The 18,739-nt window shown below is 39.4% G+C and overlaps 1 protein-coding gene across 9 annotated transcripts in view; it reads left to right on the forward strand.

The window, feature by feature from the left end:
• The window catches only part of IL6ST (interleukin 6 cytokine family signal transducer), a 54,272-nt gene that overhangs the window by 7,297 nt on the left and 28,236 nt on the right, over positions 1–18,739 (forward strand). For 3 of the 9 annotated variants that reach the window (XM_020805536.3, XM_020805533.3, XM_020805535.3), the window contains exons 2-6: positions 2,431–2,511; positions 8,536–8,850; positions 13,128–13,260; positions 13,789–13,949; positions 16,951–17,102. In XM_020805536.3, the coding sequence (XP_020661195.3) occupies positions 2,445–2,511; positions 8,536–8,850; positions 13,128–13,260; positions 13,789–13,949; positions 16,951–17,102 (828 nt within the window). In that variant the 5' untranslated portion in view covers positions 2,431–2,444. Of the gene's footprint in view, positions 1–1,699; positions 1,750–2,430; positions 2,512–8,535; positions 8,851–13,127; positions 13,261–13,788; positions 13,950–16,950; positions 17,103–18,739 lie in introns of those variants that run through there. The other 6 variants (XM_072992748.2, XM_020805534.3, XM_072992744.2 and 3 more) reach the window with 3 other exon arrangements.

Below are 18,739 nucleotides of genomic sequence, written 5' to 3' on the forward strand. Positions count from 1 at the left end.
TTACCATATGGGACTGTATTTAGTATTGGATTTCCACTTGCACAAGAGCAAAATCATAACACCCCCCCCACCTAGCCCAACCCCAAGCTGCAAAACCCCTGTACAGTAAATATAGTGTACTCACCCAGAACAGGCAGTCTCTCTGTTTTAAAAAAGAAAGTCAAAAATCCCCCAAAAATTTTTAAAGCAAAATAAATACAGTCTGTACCGTGTAGTACCAGGTAGTAGACAGTCTGAAGTCTCTCTCCGTATCCACACCCTCTAACCGCTGGGGCGAGTGAGATAGCAGACAAGCAGCCTCTTCGCTGGCTAACGGTTAACTGAAAGTTCAAATTTCCCGCCTTCCCCGGGTTTTATTTTTCATTCATAAGTCAAAGCTCCGTTCGCAAGTCAGAGCAAAATTTTGCAAATGGAGCTATCCATAACTCAAAATGTTTGTAGGTTGGGATGTTCGTATGTCAAGGCACCACTGTATTAGTATGTTGCGTTCCGGTTTGATATTTCCTTCAAATGGGAGCAGTATTACCTGACCCTAGTATGTTGCTTTCTGAGCAGCCAAAGTTATAAACCAATCCTGATTTCAGATTTATGCTTTCAAGTATATTAGAGAAAAGACAAACTAGGAGAAAAACAATAGCCTTGTTCAGATTTAATATTTAGCTTTTTTAGTTCTTGTAATTGTTATTTCGTCCTCCCCAGAAAAGTATATGTCTTAGTAGAAATGCAGTAGATTTCTGTGTAGAAATGCTACTTAATGCCTCTTCTAACTTAGCATAATCAGGAACAAAGTGCACAGTGGGGATGACTTGCCGTAACATGGATGAAGAAGATGCTTGTGCTGTAGTTGTTCCCTCTGAAGCAGAAGTGAATGTGCCTGGAGTTAGCACCTGGGATTGTGTCTCTGAAACCAGTTGGTTATTGCCGCTAATAGGACATGTAAATAGTTTGGCCCAGAGAAGGCCGAGAGAGCAGTTTTTAGAGAGCTTGCAAAAAAGTATTCCAACAATATTAGTTTTAGTTTCGCATTATAATTACTTTCTACTGTTATGAGTTGCTCTGGGACTATAAAAGAAGCAAGACACCTCTTTTATGAACTTTACTGGCCATAATACTAATTGTAGGATAGATACAGTGTAATCCTAACAGGTACTACAATGTTAGATTTTGTTGTATTCCATATATTATCAAAATTGAGTTTTCCTGGCTGCCACAAAAGGAGTCCTTATATTTTGAAGCTGCTGTAATAGTATAAACAGGGGAAACCAATGTCCCATAAACCTTTCCCCTTTTCTTAAAAGTTGTTATAATTTAAAGAGCTTCCTTGATGAAACAGGACATAAATCAAATAAATGAATATTTCTTTGGAAATATTTGGGCAGTTTAGTGATTCTACAATTTTTAATTGACCTCAGTCAGTAACTAAGTCAAAAAGTATGCCTGCCTTCACCCCTTTTTTCAGTTTGACTACTGTGCAGTTGAGATACTCTAGGTTTCTTTTTCCTAAATACAGTAGTGGCTATACCTATCTGTTTCAGCAAAAAAACAACAAAAGATTCTTATGGGACATTAAATAGTACCAAATGCACTCTCACATTAGATTCTGTGGAGTTGATCTACAAAAGGTTGTACCACATTAAAAATTAGTCTTTAATGTCCAGGAGTCTTTAATTTCTACTTCTGGTTTGTCTTCACTTCATAGTGGAAAGGGTGCTGCAGAGCTTACCAAGAAGTCTGGAAGAAGAAAAGGTGGTATGTAGGTCAATGGTTTGCTCATGTGGTACCACAGCATTTCACTTCTCTCTGGAGCAGAATGATTCAACTACTTCCTGTCTTCCTTTCAATCTTGGTGGTGGGGATCACATAATTGCTGGAATGATCACACTTTTAGCTACCTACAAGATGCTCACCAGACAATTCCTCCATATACATGTTGAATTTTTTTTCTATCACGTGCTTTTGTTTCACTTGGTTACTTTTTTCTATTAAAGGCAAGATCATTTAAAATTAATCACATTTTCCTTGATAGTTTCTGGCTGAGTATAACAGTAAAAGTGTTTTCAGCTTCATTAGCCGAAGCTATGGAGTTAAGCACCAGGTGGCCTTCCTTTTGCTTTGTATTATTGTAGTGTTCACATGCTCCTCAACTTTTTCTTCAGTCAAGTGGTGCTTTTTAGCAATCACTATAGATGCATTTATCATACATGTTTTACAGTATTGTGATTTTTCTTTAAAAATATGAACTGTGAAAATACTCCTTTTCTCTTCTGTAATTTTTTTTTGTTTTTCATTACAACATGTTTTTATCTTTCCTTAATGAACTTAAATGTCAAAGGAAACCACAACAACTGCCTATTAGAAGGCAGCTACATAGAAAAAAAGTGATAGATTCAGCATAGTAAAGAAATTACATAAATATTTTTCTTTTTGCAGTGACTTGCATCAAGATGTTTTCACAATGGAGTTGGTCAGTGCAAGCTATGTGTACTCTCCTGAGCATTTTCTCCTTTGGCGGTAAGTCTATGGAAATAATGCTAAGTTGTAACATAATGTTAAAGAGCTCTGAGTTTGTAAAAATTATGTAACTACTGCATAATATTATGGATTCTTATTAGAATTAGGCTTGTAGTTTTTAGCAGTTAAGTCTCTGTCTTGCATGGATTGGGCTCATTCAGTTTTTTATTCCTGTGGTTTCATAATTTTGGCTGAGTTTTTGGATGTAATAATTGATCCTTTTTTAATTAGAAAAAGTCAGATATAAAATTATTGATGCAGGCCAATGCTACATGAATTAGTAATTTGAAATCAGGGATTTCTAATTGATTTAAACCAGCCGTACAATACAGCAGTTTAACCACTGCCACCAGCCTCATAGCACAGTGGTTAAACTGCTGTACTGCAGCCAAACCTGTGCTCATAACCTGGGGTTCAATCCCAGGTAGCCGGCTGAAGGTTGACTCAGCCTTCTATCTTTCTGATGTTGGTAAAATGAGTACGGGGGGGGGGGCAATGTGTAGCTTGCATAATTAACTTGTAAACCACCCAGAGAGTGCTTTAAGCAGGATGCTTTGCTTTTTGCATTTTATATAATTTAACATCAGGTTTTAAAATTAGCTATGCTTCTCCAATTTAAAAAAAAGTATTGCAAGAGTTTTACTGGGTTTTTATGCAGTACATTGTATATTGGGATGACAGGTGACATGGTGATCTAAGACTTTGCCTCCAGAATTATTGCTTGGTGTAAGAGAGAAGTAGATCTGAAGTAAGGAATATAATTCTGCATTTATTCCTTGAAAGGAGTTTTGTTTCTAATTTGGAAAACAGTTCTTTGCTAGGTAAGATTGTGTCATTATTCCTCATCTGACTCAAGATGAAATCCCAAGTATTTAGTCAGGCTGCTGTGGTTGTTCGCTTGTTAACCTGCAAAAATGTGTCTAATAAAGGGCATTACAAATCATCAAGCCAAATTTAAGTAATTGCATCCTATTTCTTAATCCTAGAAACTGATTGATTTTCTTACCATGGGTTGAATAGTATGTAATATTTAAGGCACAGTTGTAACTTTCATGAAGGAGACCAAAATATATGTGTATTACTTTAAAATGTTGGCTGTTTGTTTTCTTTGGTTGTACTAATCCTTGTATACAATTGGTGTTGGGTAGACCTAAGGAAATATAAATTACTGTATACTAAAAATTTTGGCTTAGCCAAGGTTCTGCTAAACAATTTTTCTGATCATTGTGGAAATATTGAAGTATAAGAGACTACAAGTATTGTTGTTTAGTTGTTAAGTCGTGTCCAACTCCTTGTGACCCCCATGAACCAGTGCACAGCAGGCCCTCCTGTTTTCCACTGCCTCCCGGAGTTTGGTCAAATTCGTGTTGGTAGCTTCGATGACACTGTCCAACCATCATATACTGTACAAAGAAGGCAAATAGCAGCTACTTTGTTATATGTAATACACTGGCATCCAAGCTTTCAGCAAAGTGACTGCATCAGATGCCCTCATATAGTGTTCTGGATCTGGGTCCTAAGAAAAATGAATGGAAGGAAATTTTCTTATTTGTTCTTCCCTGCTGCAGCCATCTGTACTTTCTGGAAAGCCTCATTGAAGGATTGTGCAGCTGTCCTGAGCAGTGTAGTATGTTGTTGCTTTATGTGGGAGAATTTGCCAAGATCTGGGATTGTATTATTGAATGATAGAGAATTAGAGGTATTAAATATAATATGTCAAACAAAATCAAAACAAAACAAAAAGGACAAAAACATTATGAATGAATGAATGAATGAATGAATGAATGAATGAATGAATGAATGAATGAATACTTTATTACGGTCAAAGGCCAGTAAAACCAAATCAATATAAAATACATACATACATGTAATTGTAGTTTCGTAAAATCAGGCAGAATTATAGAATTTCCATGAAAACATGATAAAACAACCCCTACTTTGCAGTTAATAACATTGTAAATCCTTAGTATAAGTAAAACCTTAGCCTGTGTTATATTAAAAGCATTATATTATCCATCTAAAATAATCTATCCAAACATCTGAACACGAATAACCATTGCTGCAGCACAAAATTTGGCCACTTGTCTCGTAATATAAAGTGTATTGTCAGAGCGTAGCAACTGGAAATAATCCTCCTCTGATCTCCCCCCTCGCAGGGAGCAAGGACCTGCCCTCGAAGGCTACTGGATCCTGTTGGATTCCAGGAGGCCATGAGAGGTGTTATGACTGACCTGGCTAGTTTCCCCCTAGTTACTCACCTGACCAGTTTGCATCCTTTTTGAAATCTAAAGTGGAGGCCATCTGCCGGGAACTCTCTCCTTTTTTGAATACAGTGAGTCAAGCAGAGATGTCCAACGCTCCGCCTTGCCCAGTCACCTTTGATTCTTTTCAGCCTGTGACGCCCGACACTGTGGACAAGGTGCTTGATTGCTACCGGGCCACCACCTCCTCCCTTGACCCTTACCCGGCCTGGCTAATCAAAGCAGCCAGGCTGATAACAACAGAATGGACCACTGTAATAATAAATGGGTCTTTCCTTGAGGGCAGGGTTCCATCTGCCCTCAAGGAGACACTCATCAGGCCAATAAGAAAGAAACCTAGTTTGGCAGCGGATGAAATTGGCAATTACAGTCCCGCCGCCAATGTTTCTTTCATGAGCAAAGTGGTCGAGAGGGTGGTGGCCAATCAGCTTCAGGCCCACTTGGATGAAACAGATGCCCTGGATCCGTTTCAGTCGGGCTTCAGGCTGTGCCACAGTATAGCGACGGCATTGGTCGCCCTGTATGATGACCTGTTGAGGGAGGCTGATGGGCAAAATGTCTCTGCTGGTCCTCCTCAACATCTCGGCGGCCTTCAATACCGTCGACCATGGTATCCTCCTGGGGAGGCTCTCTGAGTTGGGAATCGGTGGCTTGGCGCTAGCCTGGCCCCGTTCCTTCTTAGAGGACCGCCCCCAGAGAGTTCAGCTTGGGGAGAGTGTCTCGGCCCCGTGGAATCTCAATTGTGGGGTCCCACAGGGGTCGATTATCTCCCCAATGCTGTTTAACATCTCTATGAGGCCCCTGGGAGGGGTCATCAGGGGATGTGGGGCATCGTGTCACCAATATGCCAATGACACGCAGCTCTACATCTCCTTTTCACCAACTGCAGGTGATGCCGCCTTGTCCCTTCAGCGCTGCCTGGGGGCCGTACTGTAATGGATGTGGGAGAACGGGCTGCGGCTGAACCCGGAAAAGATGGAAGTTCTGAGGATGGGTGGCCCCGTGACTGGCGGCTTGGTGACTCATGTTTGGGGGGGTGACCCTGGCCGCGAAGAGTGGGGTCCGCAGCTTGGGCATATATTTGGACCCGACGCTCACCATGGAAATGCAGGTGGCGTCGGTAGTCCACACCGCATTTTTCCACCTTTGGCGGATTGCCCGGCTGCGACCCTATCTCGACACGGGGGCACTCACTACCTTGGTGCATGCACTCGTAATCTCAAGATTAGACCCTCCACGTGGGGCTGCCTTTGAGGCTGATGCGGAAACTTCAGGTGGTGCAGAATGTGGCGGCCAGACTCCTTACTGGAGTGAGAAAATACCAACACATTTCTCCAACTCTGGCCACACTGCATTGGCTGCCCATTCGTTTCCGCGTCGACTTCAAGTTTTAATGCTTACTTATAAGGCCCTAAACGGTTTAGGACCTCGATATTTGGCGGAACGCCTGCTCCCACTAAGGTCTACCCGGATCACCTGTGCGAATCAGGAGGTGAGGCTGAGGAGCCTGACGCCGAGAGAGCCCCGGAAGGAAAAAAACACGAAACCAGGCCTTCTCGGCGGTGGCTCCTCACCTATGGAACAACCTCCCTCCAGTGAGTCATGCGGCCCCTACGCTGGGAATCTTTAAAACCCAATTAAAAACATGGTTATACATCCAGGCCTTCCCTCCAGTCGATACCTGATTTCTTATTTTCCCTTATTTTATTATCCTTCTATTTTATTACAATTGTTATCGAACGATTATGTACTTTTCTGCATTTTATTGTTTTACACTATATTGTAAGCCGCCTAGAGTGGACGAGTCGCCCAGATAGGCGGGGTGTAAATCAAATAAATAAATAAATAAATAAATAAATGATAGATAGATAGATAGATAGATAGATAGATAGATAGATAGATAGATAGATAGATAGATAGATAGATAGATAGATAGATAGATAGATAGATAGATAGATAGATAGATAGTAAAAGCTCCATACATAGATCCCAATAGCAAGTACAGAAAATGAGAACATGACTAACTGATTCAACTTTATCACTATTACAAGGGCAGAGACAATCTGATGTAGGCAAACCTGGAAATCTTCCCTCCAGAAGCTTAGAAGGTAGTACATTGAGCCTTGTTAGTGTAAAAGCCCTTATGGGTTTAGATGAAATAGTGTTATCTAAATACGAGGAGATGATAAAAACAGCTTTCTTAAGAAAGTTAGACTTCCCTAACTGGCCAACATGCTCATGTAGTTCAATATCCCATACCCTTAACTTCACCGCTTGACAAAAACATTATGGCACCTGTGGCGGATAGCCCACATGTCACTCCATTCAGTCATTTTAGAGCTCTAGTGCAGGAGCCTATGACAGGACAGGAGGGGCGGAGTAAAGGGAACTGGGAGTACCAGAGAGGCAGTTAGAGGGAGACAGGGAGAGAGTTAGGGAAAAGATGGTGAAGTGTTTAGACAGAGAGAAGACTGAGAAGTGGTTAGACAAGATATTAGACAGTTGGTGTGTTAGAGATTATTAAAGAGTTAAAAGGAATTAGAAGCACATAGACATGCAGCATATATTGAGAACGTGATTAAAGTAAATGAATACAAGCAATCTTACAAGTAATCAAATACACATTTAATGAATGAATGATAATAGAACACCCATGATTTTCCTTCTGTGATTCACTTATTTATCCTGAAATAAACCTGGTTTTGTTTGGCAGCAAATTGCTATACAGTGGTGCCCCCCATAGCATCGTTAATCCGTTCCGGATAAATCGTCGCTATCCGGAAACGTCGCTATACGGGGCAAAAAACCCCATAGGAACGCATTAAACCCTGTTTAATGCTTTCCTGTGGGAGGAAAACTCACCGCTATGCGGAAATCCTCCATATGGCCGTCATTTTCGCCGCCTCAGTAAGCGAGGAAACTGCGCGAAAACGCTGCGGGCAGCCATTTTTTCTTCCGGCGGCCATTTTGGAACCACCAATCAGCTGTTTTAAAACATCGCAATGCGAAGATCGGTAAGCGAAACGCTTACCAATCATCGCAATGTGATGTTTTCCCTATTTAAACATCGCAATGCGATCACTTTTGCGATCGCAAAATCCGCATCGCTATGCGGATTCGTCGTTAAATGGGGTGCTCGTTATGCGAGGCACCACTGTAGTGAGGATAATATCCTCTGGTGGCAGCGAATAAAAGGGAAAAGAACCAGTTGTGTCCAAAGGTGAACTTGTGGGAGAGGCAAAACACACAGGTCACTGGGGGTATGCAACAGTACCTTAAAGACTAACTGCTATACATTCATGTGAGTTTTCATGGACAGGTTCACTTCTTCAGACCTCTGCACAAAAGCTCATATGTATAATGTGAATATGTAGGGTGTAAATGAATTGAAAATGCATTTTTAAAATAAAGTTTTTAAAAAAGAATTATCAAAGACATCTGCTCAGTATGAGTGATTCCTTACTCCTGAAACAGCCTCTTCGCCATATCCCATGTAGTAGTTCTCCATCCTCCTGAACAAGGCTTTTCACGGGCACCGGTGGCTGCAGTGGGGAGAAGGAGATAGACAACTTTTTTCTCCTGAACTTGCTTTCCATTCATTTACTTTAGGATTTAAACCTGTTTCTCACACAAAGGGATCAACAGTTTTCTTTTCTAATGTTCTTTTTAGGTGGCAATTGCCTTTTGTTTTTATTTAGCTTTAATTTACTTATGAGAATAGTAATTAAAAGAACAGTAAAACAAATCTAATGCTCTCTCTCAGTTTCAGATGGACTTGTAAAAATGTGTGGCTATATCCTCCCAGAGGCTCCAGTGGTACTTCCCTTTGGCTCCAATTTTACAGCATTCTGCATTCTCAATGACCATTGTTCATCGAATGTCAAGATTCATGCTAATCAAATTATTTGGAAAACCAAAAATGTGCTTGTCCCTAAAGAACAATATCATGTAATAAACCAGACTGTTTCTAGTGTAACATTTAACGACATTTCCATGTTGCCTTCTCCTTTGACTTGCAATGTCTTGGTAGCTGGGACCATTGAGCAGAATATCTATGGAATTGAGATTCAGTTGGGCTGTAAGTAGTTCTGTCTTCCCTTTTCTGTCTGTGGGGGGGATTCTAGAAATTCTACATTGAACATACAGTGTATTGCAGAATAATATGTTTCATTTCTTGTCTCCTTTATAGATTTCATTTTTACAGTATTCTGGATACTGTTTTTATGCTTTGTTAGAATATTTGAATGAAAAAAGAAAATAACTAAGAATTACAGACAAATATTTTGTCAGATATATTAAATATGAAACAAAGAGAAACCATAAGTAGTATATCAGATGTAGAAGTATTTCAGATAGCTCAGAGAGAACAAGTTAAAGAGAAATGGCATTTCACCTGCAGAGTTTAAACCTAATGCATCAAGAAAAGTAAACGTGTACTTGATAAGCCATAGGTGTGACAACAGTGAGAAATCCATTGGCTTGTGGTTGTGGGTCAACGTTGGGGTTTCATGTACAATTTTTCCTCCTCTACATGTTGAAAATTAGCTGGTTTTTGTTTATATAATTGATTAAAAAGGAAATAAACATGGGCTTTAAAAGAAATCCATCACTTGAGAGACAGTATTTTATTAACTTCTATTTACAAAGTCAGCAAGTTATCTGATTTGGCCCATAGTATGATTTCAACCTTTGTATCTTTACAAGCAAGTTTGTTTGTTTGTTTGCCTTTCAATGTTGTAAGCTGCCTTGGGTTTCTTTCAAGGAGAAAGTCAGGGTAAAATATTTTATTTATTTTATTTATTTTATTTTATTTATTTTATTTATATCCCGCCTATCTAGCCAGCTAAGACCACTGTTTAAATAAATAAATAATAAAAGTGGAAGTAGTGAGTTCTGTACCACTCAGATTCTGACACTGGGCTAATTCCAATGTTAACCCTACCCAGAGGGGACCCAATGCCATAAATAGGACATAAAAGTTACAAACAAGTTAAATCCTATTAAGCATTTGAACTGTAACTGTCTAACTAGCAATAATTTAGTACACTGAAATATGACAGTTTAATACTCTAAGATTAAGGAGCTTAAACATGCTTACCTCTGTGATTAGTATACTCGGTAGTCCTGCTATCAAGGATATAGTGAAGGTTATTTTGATGTACACGTGTAATGGAATTTTCTTCCATATATCTGCAAGAATTGCTGAACAGGAAAAAAAGCAAAAGTAGGTTGTGAAAGCTCTATCATTTTGTTTGCAGCTGACATAGTAACAAAGATGTCAGATTCAAAATGTGAACAAAACATTGGGCTAAATCCAGTTTTAGTCCCCCAACTAGAGCTGACGAACGTAACTTATGTTAGTGAATAAGGTCCCATTCTTTTCAGTGAGCACATTCTACTGTGTTACCTTGCTTTGGGTAGATATTGCCACCTTACCTCATCAGAATGTTTCCTCTCATTGCTTGGATCAGGTTTGCACACGGTGCCTCCTTGTGACAAGAAGGAAGTTTCATTGATGAAACTCTCATTAAGGAGTTCCATAGGGCCTATCTGGAGATGAGCTTAACACAAGCCATGTGGCTCTTGAGACCTTTACAGTCCATTTTCAAGATATGATGAATCCTATGAGGTATAAGGTTCCTCCCTGGCACATTTGGGATGCGGGACTGCAAGCACTGGTTCACCCCAGCCTCAAACAGGTCACCCGGAAGTAAATGGTCATCCCCAGATGGCAAGAATGTCTGTTGTTCATGAGTTCTGTCTAGCATTTTTGTGTCATCAGCTGGCGTTAGGGATGTGTCCTCTGTGTCCATGAGCCAGTGAACCAGCTTAGCCATTTGCAGGGTCTCAGAGTCCAGCTTATTTCTGGGCAGAAGATTCTCTGAATTCTCTCTTCTGTTGTATTTCCTGCCACAAGAGCCTCTGAGTTGTTTTAAAAACTTGTTTAAAATTAACTTTTTGACCTCTCATAAATAATTAATTTATCATAAAATGCCACCCAGTGTTCAGTAACCTCATTCCAAGGAATTTAAGCTCTGAGAAAACCTTTCAAACCTGTTGGCTTCTTGGCTCCTCAGAAAATTGGAATATGAACTTGTAGAAATTTACAATATAGGTTCATACAATACTTTTCATATAGCAAGACAGATGTTGTTTATACATAGCAAGACAGATGTTTATACCCAAAGCATAAGAGGTGATGATATATACCACATATTCTTAGGCTGCCATATTTAAGCAGATTGTTTGGCTTGAATGTCTTTAAATTTTTTATCAGCATTCTTGATACACTAAAGGCTGTCTACTTGCCAGAAAGGTAATGGTTTCATTTACACAGTTTGCAAATACTATATTCCATGCTGCGCTTGAAATGCCTCTGAATGATCTGTGGAATAGTGATCTCTGGGAGGGGGAAACAAACAAATGAGAACTAGGTGTATATTTTTCCCTCACAAAGGCTATATTCTGGCACTGATAATCCTGAACCTTCACCTAGCCTTGGTACATCAGAATTTCAGCACAGCATTATGTTAAAGAGCATGGAATTATACAGGACAAGGTATTTTTGAGCATAAACGAAGGGTGTTTCCCCCTAAATGGTGAGTAACAAAGTCTGGCTTCTACAGAGTACAGATCCTCTTGCAGGCATCAATCCTAGTATCCCCAATGTTTTTAGAAATGGGGTGGGGGCATTCTAACCATCTCCAGGGTAGAATCCTGGTTTAGGACTGTGAGACTGAAAGCCATTCCATCCTGGCTAAGCCTACTTATGTCTATGTGTTCTTCTCCATGATTTTGATTTTATTACATGACAAATCCCAGTGAAAAATATCACACAGATTTAAACTTAAAGACAAGAGAAGTAGCTATCTTCACCCATCCCAGCATATGCTTTGCCTCTCTCTCTTTTTAACATTACACTGTCCACCTGGTCATTTACCATTGGTTAATGGTGCAACCTAAGATGGCACCATGTCAATTTGTGGGGCCAGCCCTACCATTAGGTAGGATGTAGCAGAAAGATTCAATTGCCAATCAAGCTCATTTTAAAAAAACATAGTATAGAAAGGGATGCCATCAAGATGGTTATCTTGTTCCTCCCCTCAGAAAACAAAATGTCTTGATTAAGCCCTGTTAGTTCAGTGTGCCTTGACACCAGTAAATGATTGTCATTGTGGCAGCACAAACTTGGTTGAGCCACTGGCAGCCCTGTTTTGTAGGGAGGAAAGCTAATGCCAATAATCACCCCAAAACATTAAGAGAATTAATGAGTGGGATAGAGATCTGGCCGTGTATCTTCCCTTAAATATATTTAAAATTATTTGCCAGGAAATTACTGCCATAGTCAATATGAAACATTTAATATTGTTGCTTTGAACATGTTTTTGGTACCGATTTTGTTTACCATTTTGGTGTGGTATTTGTTTAATTCTTTTAAAATATTTGTATACATACTTCTTTTAGCTTTTAAATATTGTCTTTTAATGATATAAGCTGTCTTGGGTCTTTTTTAAGGAGAAGTACAGGGTAAAAATGTTTTGTTTAGATAGATAGATAGATAGATAGATAGATAGATAGATAGATAGATAGATAGATAGATAGATAGATAGATAGATAGATAGATAGATAGATAGATAGATAGATAGATAGATAGATAGATAGATAGGGTTTTTTGGTGATTCCTGGCTCCAGTGTAAATTCTGATTTTGCATCTCCCCCCAAAACAGATATTAAACAAAAATTTTCATGTTCATGAATATTTCCTCAGCTAACATTCATAACATTAAGTATAATTTATCTAGTCCAAGGAAAGCTCCAATATTTTAATATTGGAGCTTTCCTTGGACTAGATAAATTATACAACCTAGAATTTTAATATTCTAGGTTGTATACAAAATTTGTGTTGGTGTAAAACGTGTTTATACAAGAATCTACTCTAATGTACAACGATTCATGAAAGGATCTTCCCTTTTCTGTGCTTCCATCTTCTCTCTAGAGACTTTGGGTTCTACCAGAATAGCATGAAGTGTGCATGTCAGGCTGTGTTGAAAGGGATAAATGGTTTGCAGCACCCTGCACCACCGGCCAAGCTATGTACGAGATTCCTGAAGCCTATATAGAGACTTTTGAGTTGATAGAAAAAGCAGGGAGGGAAGTAAGCCTTTGTATAAATACCCTTTTACTGGCACAGGCCTTTGGATGTATCTCACTATTCTTGGATCTTCTGGAATGGTTGGATTACAAAAATAAAGTGTGGGCTTACCTTTTAAACATTTAGGAGCAGTATTTGTTCATGTTCTTGGCTCAAAATGCAAACATGCTGCTGGATTAACATTTGTTCTGTGTTTCATGCAGTTCCTCCAGAGAAGCCAAAGAATCTAAGTTGCATTGTGATTCAGACACAACCAAACAGATTTATTCAGACATGTACCTGGGAACTTGGAAGAGATACATTCCTGAACACCAATTATTCTTTAAAGTCTAAATGGTAAATACATTTTACACTTTATTTATTAATTTACATCATACTTTCTTTTAGCTCATATGATCAACAAACATTCTCTGCAAATGCAGAATGTAGTACTGTGGGACTAAAGAATTCTTAACTCTCACCCTCATATGGCTGCAGTGGCTGCCACCGCTTGCTCAACATCTTCCTTTCCTGAAAGACATCTTAGCTGGGTAGGGATTGGTATGTCCCAGGAGCTAAGCCTGGATATGTCTACTCTTTACCTTGAAGATGCCCCACCTACCCTAAAATATTCTATTTAAGTTTCCTTATAGAAAAGGACTGTTTCAAAGAAAGCAATTACTTAATGCAATGCTGTAGGAGTAAATCTGCAGTCCTGAGTACAATTATTAGAGAATAAGTCACACTGAGTTTTGTGGGACTCACAACTGATTAAATATACCTAGGAAAACTGTGCACAGGCAATTGTATGTTTGTGAAATACTAGGATCTATACATTACATTCTTTTTGTTACATTTAATTTTGCGTTCTTTCTTCAACTACAGGCCTGACGGAACTTTACATCACTGTATACCTCAGAAAACTAAAAATGTTTGCAACAGTTCTACTGTTGTCTTTTTTGTCTATCTGGAGGTATGGGTGGAAGCCAAGAATGAACTTGGGGAAGTCGAATCTGACCACATTGGTTTTGATCCGCTATATCGTGGTAACTATCTTTTTAGTTAATCAGTTCTGGAACAAGATGAGGAAATTATTCCAATAAATATTTTTGCATTTAACACCTGTAAACTTTTTTGGGAAACTATTGATGCTGCAGAATAAGAAAAAAAATAGCAAGTGGAATCTTGTGGGGTAGTATGGCGAAGGTACAAAAGAGAAAATGAATTCATCTTTACTCAGAATGAAGAGAACCACTTCAGACTGACTGTGCACATGCCAACAAAAGTCCTAATGTGTCACCATTACCTCATGTTAAGTTTCTGTGGTGCGGAAAGATGCAAAGATGGATTGATGGGTCACCATCATACTGTTGGTAGATTACTTGGTGTTGCACACAGGTGTTAGTCATGGCCCCATCTTAATGCAATCTATAAAACCAAACTAGTGTAATCTATAAAAATTAAAGTTAAATTAACAGTTATCCAGATTAACAAGGGGAACTAAGCAGGGACTGAACAATCCTGTTCATTTTCTCAAACATCCAGCATCTTGCTGTTAAGCATTGCTGAAGCAAGCATCTTGAGTTGTATCTCTAGAGCCAAAATGGATATGTGTCTGACCTACTTCAGATGACCACTTTTAATAACTTCAGTTGCCCCCTCTGAGGCACTGTGCTGCTATGTAACACCAATTGATATGGAATTTGGAATTTAATTTTATTTACATAAGCAGTGGCTGTATTGAGACAATTGTGAACTACTGTTGCCTACAAAGTGGGTGGCTTACTTCTTATGGCAGGTAATTGGCTGATATGAGTAGATTTCATTCACCTGTCCTTTCTAGTGTTTCTCTAGGGCAGTGATAGCGAACCTTTTCTGAACCTGAGTGCTCAAAAAGGAAAAAAGAAAAAGAAAAAAACACAACCCAGTGGGTGGCAGTGGTGGCGGAAGTGGAAGTGGCGGTGGAAGGGGGAATCCCGGGCACGGAGGTGCCTCCAGACCCCACTCCGGATCCGCCTCCAGTCATGCCCAACCCCGCCACTGCCTATAGCTTGGCCAGGCCACTGCCGCCAGCACCAGCTGCTCCAGAACCTGGCCCATGGCCTGTCAGGTCATTAGCACTGCGGCTGAAGCCTCCTCCTCAGGTTGGGCTGCCAGGGACATCAATCCATTGACTTATGGCCCGCGTGCCCACAGAGAGGGCTCTACGGCACGCGTGCCAGATGTTCGCCATCACTGCTCTAGGGTATCTCTTTGCAATTCTACTGCAGATTTTGAACAGCAGTGCAATTGTTTATTGTTACTACCTTTGCACCATATTCCTGTCAAACAACTTTCTGCCGCAGCTGGTTGGCATTAACACACAGTGAATGCCATTTCTGCTCAGGTCATCACATTCATTGCCTGTCTTTATCTTTCCTTTTATCCATCTTTGTTTCTGCAGAGTTGGAGTAAGATTAATGACAGTGTGTAAGGTTATTTGGCAAGTATTGTCAGAACAGCCAGGATTAGCTTGCAGATTTGTGATACAGACCACTGAAAGAGTAGTCATCATGACCAGTGGAGTACTGGAATGTATGTGGTTCAATGAATCCCTGTTCATCCTTTTCTTGAAAGGGATGTGGTTCTCCTTGCCCTAAAAGTTGTGTGTAGAGTTAATACATGCTATTTGATCTAACCCTTATATTAGATGTCAGAGTAGCAAGCTACGCCTTCTACAGTATTAACTTATGTTACTGTCTGATTGGTAACCCTTGACAGACCCAATATGGCCCACTGTTAATGCCCTGTTAATATTCAGGTTGGATTGCTATAATGTGGTGGCTGAAATCTTACTGGCATAATTTTACGCCATGCAACTGGGATCATGTCATTACCCCATGATGGTAGTATTTAATATAATTAAATTAAAAGTTTCCTAACCCACACCTTCAGGTGCTGAGGCTCCTTAGGCTCCCTTTTGCCCTGGGGGAAGCCTTTGGGAGCCATGGGAGGTGGAGGAAGCCTTTAATAGTCAGAAGTGACCACTGAGTCACCAGTAGATCAGCCCTGGGGAGCCTCAGAACCTGAAAATAAGAAGAAGGGGGGAATAGGACGTTTTCAGTTGCATTTAATTAAATATTGCTGTCACTGTCTGATGACATTTTCTTAGATACATAGCATAAAATTGCCTTAATAGGATTTCAGTCATTATTGTATATGAACAAAATAATGTTGCTTAGAGTAGGCCTGTTTGAATTAGTGGAGCAGTTGAATCGCCAAATCTGCACTGATTCAGTGGATATAGTCCAGTGTAGCAACAGAATTTGGGCCATTATGTGTGAGGATATTTTTCAAAGGCATTCTGTAAACTCACACTGGCTGAAAGTGCTATAGCTAGGTTATTGAAATGAACTATATGTATTGGTTACATCTTCTCAGTGTTGAAATAACTGGCTTCCACGTCATTCTGGACATTTGGGTGATTAATAGATTAGCACCTGCTTGGAAATAAACATATTGAGAGACCCTTTTCCAGCTTTCAGTGCCATTACTCTTAGATATTGCCTGCAGTCCACAAAAGCTTTTTATCAGTAAAGCATGTTAGCTTTTACATTACAAAAAGACTCTTGGTTCTATGTTTCTCCTCTGTTGAAAGGTAACCTATAAATATAACTGCATTTATTTGCCTATTATCTTGAAAGGTGGATAGTCAATGTATGTTGTGTTTTTCACATTTGGAAAGTTTCTTACCACATAGTTTTCTCAGAACAGTTAAATGTAAACTTAGAATAATTTAATGGTATCTTTCTTAAAACCAAGGAGAGAGAAAAATTATCCCTGCAGATGATATCTGATTTACCAGAACGTCTGTTTATAATCCCCACATTTAGGCTTGCTGTGATTCAGTTATTGTACAACCATTCCAGAAAAAAGCCTCTTTATGCCAATTAAACCCATTTTGGAAGGTGAACATCAGTTTTGTATGCCTAGAACATTGCTTGAAGCCAGTGTTGTTGAACAATAGAAGGACATCAGGTTTATTGCATACTTTTCTTCTTTTCTTAGTAAAACCTCTACCTCCAAGTAATCTATCTGTGAACTCAGGAGAATTACCTACAGTCCTGAAATTAACATGGATCAACAGACTTGATAAGCAACCACTGGTTCTGAAATACAAAATTCGATATAAGACTGTTGACAGCACAAGTTGGACTGAGGTAGATATTTGTACACAATATTCTATTCTATGGGGGGCGGGCCCGGTTATATTGCTGCTGTGTCTTAAAAGTAGGAATGTTTACACCTTATATACTGGAATGATGTTGATTTAAATAAGGGAAAGACGTGTGTTCCATTAAAAATTTGAAGAAAATATCAGTAAAATACAAATGGAAAAATCCTTGTTATGAAATATGATGCAGAAACTGGAAATATTACTATGATATTTGAAAATCACTCACAAAGACAATAAACTGCTTAGGAGCTTGTAGGCAAGGATGGACAAGGTATGACCTTTAGATATTGCTGGACTGTGTCCCTAAATTTGAAGATGTTTGCTAGGAGAATAGGAGTCACATTTCAGGGCCCTCTGTTGTAGAGCCTTCTTGAATAATTTCAAAGTGGTCAGTATCTGTAAGTTAATACTAGTTAGTTAACATGGTGCTGAATCCGGGGGGAGGTCAATGTAAAATCTAAGTAGTGAGACATTGGACTTTGAATTCACTCCTGTGATCTACAGTTCTTTTCTCTAAACTTTTAAAAAGTTGCTGTTTCTATCAGTTTTTACAAATTTGGGAACAGGATGGTATGGTAGTAGTACAGAAAAAGGAAAGAAAGAAATGAACATGGTGGTCAGTAGCTCAGTATTAAAGGATATCCTTAGCATGCAGTGAGTCTCACGTGGGGCTGGGAAAGAAACATGCATGAAATATACTACTTAAATGGATAGATGAGCTGATTCAGCATAAGGAAAATTTGTATGTTTCTGTCTCTGAGGTCAGACAGGACAGTGTTATACCATCTCCCCTTTGATGAGATACTGGTAGATAAGTTTCAAAGAGTTCCTTACATGGCAGCCAAAACTTTTATTTCAATTTTTAAAAACAGAAGTGGCCTTCCAGTGCTTTTAGCAGTCCATCAGGGGCATATGTGATCCTCTCTGCTTACTTGTTTATGAAATGTCCAAGGAGTAAATACTGTATCAGCACACAGCTTCATTTACAGACATACTCTGTCCAGGATTGTGGTCTAAATAGCCACTCAAAATGGGGGGGGGGGATTTTTCTTACATCTCAGAAGGTATACCAGTGACACTTTTCGATATCTTCTTTGTGTGTTTAATGGAATACAGTGGTGCCTCGCAAGACGAATGCCTCGCGGGACAAAAAACCTGCAAGACTATTGTTTTTGCGATCACTATGGTGCCTCGCAAGACGGTTTCTTCTATGGCCATGCTTCGCAAGACTTTTTTTCCCCCGAGACTGATGCCTCGCAAGACGAATACATTTCATCCATCAAGATGATTTTTTCACGAGACAGCAATTCTCATGGAACGAATTGCATTCGTCTTGTGAGGCACCACTGTATTTGGGAAACATTTTGTGACTAAAATCTGTATCAGATGTAATATGTAAAAGAATCCGCTGTGTGACATATATATTATGAAACATATTTTGAACCTGAAGTGAGAGGAAGAGTATTAATATTAAGAATAGTAACAGCAACAACCATTTTTAAAACTGTGTGCCATCCACTTAATTCTAGCTTAATGCAACACTTCTCAAGGCTTTTGAGATACAAAATAGAGGTGGCTTACCAGCCTCTTATCAGGGGGACATCTGGCATCCTCCAGCTT

This window comes from Pogona vitticeps, chromosome 2, assembly GCF_051106095.1.
Source record: "Pogona vitticeps strain Pit_001003342236 chromosome 2, PviZW2.1, whole genome shotgun sequence".
Classification (NCBI taxonomy): Eukaryota; Metazoa; Chordata; class Lepidosauria; order Squamata; family Agamidae; genus Pogona; species Pogona vitticeps.